The 9,068-nt window shown below is 32.8% G+C and overlaps 1 protein-coding gene across 1 annotated transcript in view; it reads right to left on the bottom strand.

Annotated features, from left to right (window-relative positions):
* Nucleotides 1-2,583: 2,583 nt before the first annotated feature.
* LOC149558905 (L-type lectin-domain containing receptor kinase IX.1-like) overlaps nucleotides 2,584-9,068 on the bottom strand; it is a 17,393-nt gene continuing 10,908 nt past the window's right edge. Inside the window, exons 2-3 of the mRNA XM_089831101.1 lie at nucleotides 4,399-4,453; nucleotides 2,584-3,716 (exon numbers count right to left, since the gene is read on the bottom strand). Of these exons, the coding sequence (XP_089687227.1) occupies nucleotides 2,584-3,716; nucleotides 4,399-4,453 (1,188 nt within the window). The remainder of the gene's footprint in view (nucleotides 3,717-4,398; nucleotides 4,454-9,068) is intronic.

Here is a 9,068-nt window from a genome sequence, read left to right as displayed (position 1 = left end):
TGCATTCTATGAACAATCATCATCATGTTGATGAGTAGTAGATAGATTTTAGATCAACTAATTATATAGTATGGGTCATGTGAACTATTATCATTATGTTAAATAAAAGTAGATGAGATTTATATCAATTATAGCTCCTACAAACTATTATTAAGATTTTCAACAAAAGTAGAATAATTTTTAATCAACTAATTATATGCTATAGGTCCTATGAACTATTATTGTACTATTAAATAAAAGTAGATGGATTTGAGATTAGCTAATTATACTATTATAGGTTTTATCAACTACTATCATGATATTAAATAGTAGTAGAATAATTTAGATAAGCTCATTATACATCATGAAGCAATTTAAATCTAATACTTTAAGGAAACTCTTAAATAAAAATAGGAGTTGTTTTTTTAAGAAATAGAAAATTGATTTGAAACCAATCCATTGTATAGTTTATCAAACATCCAAGTTTAGATAAATAAACATAGATACACATGTACAATTATAATTAATTTATATATTTATAATGCATGATACATTAATTTTTATTAATGAGTAGTAATCTTTTTAATAGATAGATGATTTTTAATATATAAAATTTTAGATTATACTATTTTTCATGTTATATTGATTGATCAATATTATTGTATTGTTGTTATGCATCTTTTGAGAATAGACTTATGGGAAATTAATTTTTTATTGCTTGATAATAAAAGAAAGTTTAAAATTATAGGTATCATTTAGTTATGTATTTTTAAAGAACAAAATTTATGAAAAATAATTCTTAAAAACTTTGTTAGAATAGAAACTACATGGTCTCTACCTTGTCTTGTGATGTATGTAAGAAGTAGGTCCTAGGCCTTGATATAATCTCTAACATTTTGTTCAAATTTTCTCAAATTTATAAATTTCAACCTTATATTAAAATATATTAGAAAAGTTCAATTAGATCTATCAGCTAAGTCTGAAAGATTAGTACACATTTAAATGAAATGATGCATTAGGAAATTTAAATTTTATATTTAAGAATGTCTTTTAATTTTTATAAATTTTATTCTACTTATAAATCTCAATTTTAACGTCTATCAAAATATGAAGAAAAAAAAAAATATATTTCATGGAATGTTATCTATTTTCTCCTTAATATTTGAAGTTAGATTTTACTCTTAAATTTTTAAATCAAAGATTAGAACATTATATAAATAATTTTAAGAAGATATAAGTTTTTTGTTAAAAGAAATTAAATGCGTAGAATTATGTCAATAAGAAAGAATCAAACAAATCTTCTTCTCTTTCAAATACCAATTTATTGCTATATATGCATAGCTTAATTCTTGTCATTTTGATACTGACCATTTTTTATCCTTACATTATAGATATCAGAAAAAAATTAACTATCGATGCTCAACAAAATAATTCTGAGAACACTATCACAAGCCCACTTCTTCCAAACGACTTGGTGCAATCAAGCCAAATTGTTCAAACTTATTTGGATAGATTGGGAACGATCATTTCTGAGTCTTGTAAAAAAATTCCAGATGAAATTCATAATGCGAGCTTTCATGTTCGAGGTGTCCAAGATTCTCAAATCTTGCAGATGGGAATATATACAAAGGAAATTCATGATGCATGGAAGAAATCATTTGGGTTCTTTGAATTTATGAAAGACATCTGCTATGATGAAGAGCACATGGATGGCAAAAATAACCTTTTCCTCACTGATGAATTCCACATGTTTTTGCATCACTATAATGAAATCTAGGAGTCATATTATTTGACATTATCAATTTTTTTTATTAATTTGTTTGTTCGACTTATCAATTTTGATGAACGTATGTTATTTTTCCTTTGTCTTAAATAAATTTAGTATTATACATACAAGACTATTTGGTATTTAGTATATTTGTAGATCTTATCTACACAAAAAAGTTCCTCCTATATGTATTTGTGAATTGTTAAACTATTAATTAGAAATGAATAAATATCTATCTTATCTAAAGTGCAATGCCTCTAAATTAATGTGATATTTTAAACCAATTTTATAAAAAATAATTTACTAAATCTACTATTTTTTTAGTGTTTGGTTACAAATTTATTTCATAGAAATGAATAAATCAAGTATGAATTTCCAATCGGATCAAGAAAGAAGACAATTTCAAATGGAGCAACAAAGAGCATACCAGAGGGAATACCAGAGAGAGTATCGTAGACAACGACAAGAAAAAATGTCACAAGCTGAAAGAGAAGAAGAAAGAAGAAGGAAAAATGAAGTCCGACGACTAAATTATGCTAGAAGAAGGGCAGGATTGCTAATACAAGAATTGGAATTACAAAATAGGGATAGAATTACTCGTCAACGAACATCCAATGAAGTATCTCACTTTGAAACACAAGGGAGACATGAAGTTGATTTTGAATCAAGTGAGAGGTACATTCAAGCATTACCTGTATTTGTGGAAGTGAGTCACCAGAATGAAAATTCAAGAACAACAGAGCGTGTTCTTGAAATACCTCATCCTACAAGCCAAAATATGATAAATTTAGGTGGACAAGGCAACAGAGAAAATATACAAAACCCAACTGTATTTCTTAAGGATAATTTCTATAGATCCCAAATGCAATTTCGACAACAACTGAAAATGCCATAGATGTGTTATATTTGTCACAAATGCTATCTACAAATGAAAGTGGTCCATACATCAGAAGGTCCAGTATGCAATAGATGTTGACAAGAAATGGGAAAACATTGTGTTCTTCAAGGCTGTGATCAATCGGCCGCCTTGCACAGGCAATTTCTAGTGTAACCGCCCCAAAGCTGTACACGTCAGCTTCTGGACTGGTTTTCCCTATTATGTAGCACTCTGGAGCAACATACCCCCGCGTGCCCGCCACCATGGTCGTATGGGATTTATCTTGGTCACATTCTGTTAGTCTCGCCAAACCAAAATCACCCAACTTGGCATTGAAATTAGAATCCAACATTACGTTGCTTGCCTTCATGTCTCGATGAACGACATGCTGGTCCCACTCTTCGTGGAGATAAACAAGAGCATAGGAAATGTCATAGGCGATACTATATCTTCGGCTCCAATCCAGCGTATCCTCCTCTTCCCCAAAAATGTGTTTATCCAGACTCCCATTTGGCAAGTACTCGTAGACCAGAAGTAACTCTCCCTTTTCGTGGCACCATCCTAAAAGCCGCACAAGATTACGGTTTCTCAACCTGCTGATTGTTTGAACTTCAGAGACATACTCCTTTCTTCCTTGTCTCGATCCTTGAGCTTTTCTTTTCATAGCCAGCGCCTCCCCAGTGCCGGGCAGGATTCCTTTGTAAACGCTGCCGAAGCCGCCTTGTCCAAGCTTTTCTTTTTTGCAAAAATTTCCTGTCGCGGCACTGAGCTCAACGTAGGAAAAGCTTCGAGGGCCATGAGAACAGAATTCGTCCAGCTCTGGATCGCTATCTTCCCTAGCCTTACCTTCTCTTCCGCTTTTTCTGAAATACTGCCACCAGCAAACAACTATGAAGCCACATAGGACCACAACAATGAAGAACACACATATCAAATAAACTTTCATAGAAAATTTGTTTGCATTGCCATTTCTAAGTAATTTACCAGGAGGTCCGACTTCCCACAAATATTTAGAAGTAAAATTCCAAACTTTTACAGTGTGCGTCTCTGTGTACTCTCCAGTGGCAACCAAGAAGCCAATCTTGATGTACTCTGGTAGACAGTTGCTCAAATCTATTGTGTGGTTAAATAGAGGGATTTTGGGTTTAGAAGAATTATACTAGAGAAAGAAGTGCAGAACCTTTTCTACACCATCATAATCCACCCAGGCATCCCATGTCGTGTTTGTGAGATTTTGGTGTGTAGAGTGATTAAATAGACTGGATGTATTGAGCGAAAAAATGTACTTCGAGAAAATGCTATTGATGTTGATCCCAACATGATTGTCATCAGGAAATGAACTTTGAGAAAATTAATTCCACATGTTTTTGCATCACTATAATGAAATCTAGGAGTCATATTATTTGACATTATCAATTTTTTTTATAAATTTGTCTATTCGACTTATCAATTTTGATGAACGTATGTTATTTTTCCTTTGTTTTAAATAATTTTAGTATTATACATACAAGACTATATAAAAGATCCTCCTATATGTATTTGTGAATTGTTAAACTATTAATTAGAAATGAATAAATATCTATCTTATCTAAAGTGCAATGCCACTAAATTAATGTGATATTTTAAACCAATTTTATAAAAAATAATTTACTAAATCTACTATTTTTTTAATGTTTGGTTACAAATTTATTTCATAGAAATGAATAAATCAAGTATGAAATTCCAATCGGATCAAGAAAGAAGACAATACCAAATGGAGCAAGAAAGAGCATACCAGAGAGAATACCAGAGAGAGTATCGTAGACGATGACAAGAACAAATGGCACAAGCTGAAAGAGAAGAAGAAAGAAGAAGGAAAAATGAAGTCCGATGATTAAATTATGCTAGAAGAAGGGCAGGATTGCTAATACAAGAATTGGAATTACATAATAGGGATAGAATTACTCGTCAACGAACATTCGATGAAGTATCTCATTTTGAAACACAAGGGAGACATGAAGTTGATTTTGAATCAAGTAAGAGGTACAATCAGGCATTACCTGTATTTGTTGAAATGAGTCACCAGAATGAAAATTCAAGAGCAATAGAGCGTGTTCCTGAAGCACCTCATCCCACAAGCCAAAATAGGATAAATTTAGGTGGACAAGGCAATAGATAAAATATACAAAACCCAACTGTATTTCTTAAGGATAATTTCTATAGATCCCAAATGCAGTTTCGACAACAACTAGATAGCTTGAAAATGCCAAAGATGTGTTATATTTGTCAGGAATACTATCTACGAATGAAAGTGGTTCGTACATTAGAAGTTCCAGTATGCAATAGATGTTGACAAGAATAGGGAAACAATAGATTTTCAGCTTTAAATAATATGGATCTAGGGCCACAACCTGAGGAGCTTGCGAACTTGACCCAAGTTGAGGAAATGCTAATTGCATGTGTCAGCCCCATACTTCAAGTTACACATGCAATAGGCGGTCAATATAAATATAAAGGGCATAAAATAAGTTTCCCACAAAATATAGAACATGTTTCCAATATATTGCCACACACAATAGATAATTTGCCAATTATTATTGTTAGACAAAGAGATCAATGTGGAACAAACTATAACTTTACTGTGAATAGGGATTGTGTCTACAAAGCACTCAAATACAAAGTAGAGCATGATAAATTTTATTCAGATGTCCAAATTAATGAAAATGCTCTCAATGATCTACCTAGAAATGCAGATGAAAATATCTTTGCCAAATTAAAGACAATCTATATGGAATTTGATTCAAATGCAAATGAGATTATTTTTGTTGGTCCAGTCATGGAGTCAGATGAAGGAAATATAATAGATCATACAACATCAATGGCTTCAAGACCACCTAATACCCAAAAAGAAATGGAACTTATTCGTGCATGGGTCAATAACCCTGATGTGAATCCAACATCATTGATAGATTGGCCAAGTATAGGTCTATCTCCCATTAATGAATATGTGACATTAGGATTACTTGATATGGCATTTCCAACATTGTTTCCTGATGGAAGTTTTGATTGGTTAGAGCCATGGCTGTGGTAGGTTTATCTTCACGAATTTGTGAAACATCTGATGCGTTATAGGGATCATCGTTTTGGAAAACATCCCAGATTTAGATATTTTGTATTCAACATGATAATGAGACATCGTGCACAAAACTCATCGTCGGTGTTTGTGAAAAGAAACTTTAAAGACATGCCCATTATCATCCATGAGTTGCGACAACAGATGGAAAACACACCCCACTCCAATCTAGAAAATAAATTGATGTGGTTTGGGAAATCATTAAGGGGAACACGGTCATATTGGACTAAATCTTGTGCAAAATTGATAGATTTACTTCATCAAATTGGTACTCCTACAATATTTTTAACATTAAGTGTAACAGATATGTATTGGCCTGATTTGCATTCACTTATGCTAGGAACAATGGCAACTGATCCACAAGAACCTTAGAATTGGAGAAGACAAAATATTATTGACTATCCTCACATAGTTGCACACTATATGCAATTAATAAACTCAATGTTTAGAAAAGAGATTCTAGAAAAGGGAATGAATGTCAAGGACTTTTGGTGTAGATATGAATGGCAACATATGGGGTCCCCGCACATACATGGATTCATATGGATTGAAGGAGCACCTGATGTGGATAAAATTTACTGGTCAAATGAGGAGGAAAGAAGAAGTGTTGAAAGATATTTTCACTCCATTGTTCATGCATGGAACCCTAGAAATGATTCTCATCAATGAAATATACAGGCATGTTAATCAATTTATATATATTCATGTAATGCGATATTAATTAGTGTACTTATCTTTTCTTACCTTCAATTGTAGGCATTGGTCAATTTTCAACAACATCCATGTCTCAAAAACAAAAGACAGCTTGCAGAGGTGGATTTGGACCGTGACTATGAGGAAATATTAAATTGTGTGGAGTGACACACGATTTGTAAGGAGGGTGCATGCCTACGAACAAAAGGGAAAGATGGTTTGCAGGTAATTATTTCATCCCAATAAATATTTACTAAATATATATAAATAATTACTACAAAATGACAGAGCTTAATATAATATTTCTTACATGGAGTGTAGGTATAATGCTCCTTGGCCATTAAACCTGGGGGGATCAAAATTATATGAAGGCATGGAAACAGGGGAAAAGAAATTTGAACCAATGAGAAATTATGATAGAGTCCATTCACATAATCGCCACATACTACAATTATGGAGAGCAAGTATAGATTGGCAACCTGTTCTTTCCAAACATGCTGTCATAAAATATATCGCCAAGTATGCAACAAAAGTAGAGAAAAGTTCAGAAACATACCAGCAAATGTTGATGCGTCTATCCAATATGAAAAATCTAGATGATTTAGTAGCACGGGCATATAGGAGGCTTCTAACTAAGACAATTGTAGAAAGAGACATTGGTACTCAAGAAACTTACCATATGTGATTAGAGCTTACATTAGTGGAGTGTAGTAGAAGATTTGTCAATCTAAATGTCTCACTTGAGATGTTCAAACCTACAACTCTAAATAATAAAAATGAAAATGATGAAGAGAATAATAAAGAACAAACAAAATCTTTCATTGATGGTTATAAAAAAAGGCCATTATGTATGGAAGGTCTTGCATTAATTAATGTAGCTAGATCATGGATATATAATGCTAAGAGAAAAAGAGACAACAAATGGGAGCCTACGGGAAAAGCTGCAATTGTTAGAGTATTTCCTAGGTTTGTATCTATCCCTTCAACTGAATCAGGTAAATGGATTGAGTTTTGTTTATCAGAGTTACTTCTCTACAAGCCATTCTGTGATATTGAACGGGATATTGGTCATGATGATGCCTCTATCATACAAAGTTGCGAGACATTCACTTACAACCCTTGGCATGTTCAACGTATAATGTCTGTAGAAAATGTTGAAAACCTAAATGATTATGAAATTGAAGACAATGAAGATGTCCATAGAAATACTACAAAACATGAATGGGAGATTATATCTAGGTTGCACCAGGGTTAAAATATACATTGCTTAGAAATAGACATGTTGGGGAGAAGAGATGTTGATAGACAAACAAATTGGTCTATTGATTATCAAGGAGAAGAGTACACTTCCAGAGCAATCGATTTCATAAGTAACATGAAGAATCATGAGTGCCTTATCTATGATGAAATTCCTCAATGCATAAACTAGATGACCCTTGGTGAGAAACAAAAAAAGGTAGTCAACATAATCATGAGGCACTACCAAAGAAATCAAAATGCAGAACCGTTGTTTTTGATAATTCAAGGAATAACATGAACAGGAAAATCATATCTAATTGGCGCCATTAGTCAATCTCTTCAAAATGCGGCAATGCCATCCCATTCTACACTTCTATTACTTGCACCAATAGGAGTTGCAGCATTCAATGTAGGAGCTTCTACAATTCATTCAAAATTGAAGATACCAATAAGAGATTTTTCTCAACTGGAAGGAGCAAGACTCACAAGTTTTCAAGAAGAAATGTCACATATAAAATATATTTTGATTGATGAAATGAGCTTCATTGGTCAAAACATGTTGGAAAATATAGATTCACGATTGCACCAAGCATTCCCACAATTTGCACATATAAGCTTTGGAAGTAAAGATTCTATTTTTGCATCACGAATAGCTAACTCATGTGTGAAATATACTATATTTGAATCAAATTTATGAATTAATACATAGTTTTTAAAATAATTATTTTCATCAATTGTATTTTAGGTGTATCTATAATATTGGTGGGAGATTTGGGCTAGTTGCCTCCTGTCAATGATACAGCAACATATGACAAAAATGGGGGCACAAAGTTGCTATGGCAAGAATTCAAGATTGTTGTCACATTAGATAAGATATTTAGACAAGATGGGGAAGATATTGACCAACAAAGATTTCAACAACTTTTGACAAATCTAAGAGATGCAAACCCCCAAATTGATGATTGGAGGTTGCTAATGTCAAGGACCCCTATCAACATAGATGTTGCAAAAAATTTTGAATTTGATAATGATGTTCATTTGTTCTCAACAAATGAAAATGTTCATGCTCATAATAAAAAAATGCTACATTCATTGAAGCATCTCGTTGCACGTTGTGTTGCACCAAAAGCAGGTACTATTAATACAATAGATGACTGTTCAAATGATGAGCTTGATCTAGAGTTGTTAATATGTAAGGATTCAAGGGTCATGCTAACTTCAAATGTATATATAGAGGCTAGTCTTGTAAATGGGGCTCTTGGATACATTCGAAAAATTGTCTACAAGCAAGGTAGTGCTCCACCTGAGCCTCCAACATATGTGATGGTTGAGTTTGATGGTTATTCAGGGTTACCATTCAAAGATCATAATCCAAAGATAATTCCAATACCACCAATACA

This window comes from Cupressus sempervirens, chromosome 5 (assembly GCF_028749045.1).
Source record: "Cupressus sempervirens isolate cs-2001-9-10 chromosome 5, ASM2874904v1, whole genome shotgun sequence".
NCBI classification, from domain to species: domain Eukaryota; kingdom Viridiplantae; phylum Streptophyta; class Pinopsida; order Cupressales; family Cupressaceae; genus Cupressus; species Cupressus sempervirens.
The sequence above is the reverse complement of the archived record's forward strand: the minus strand, read 5'-3'. Positions and strand labels throughout refer to the sequence as shown.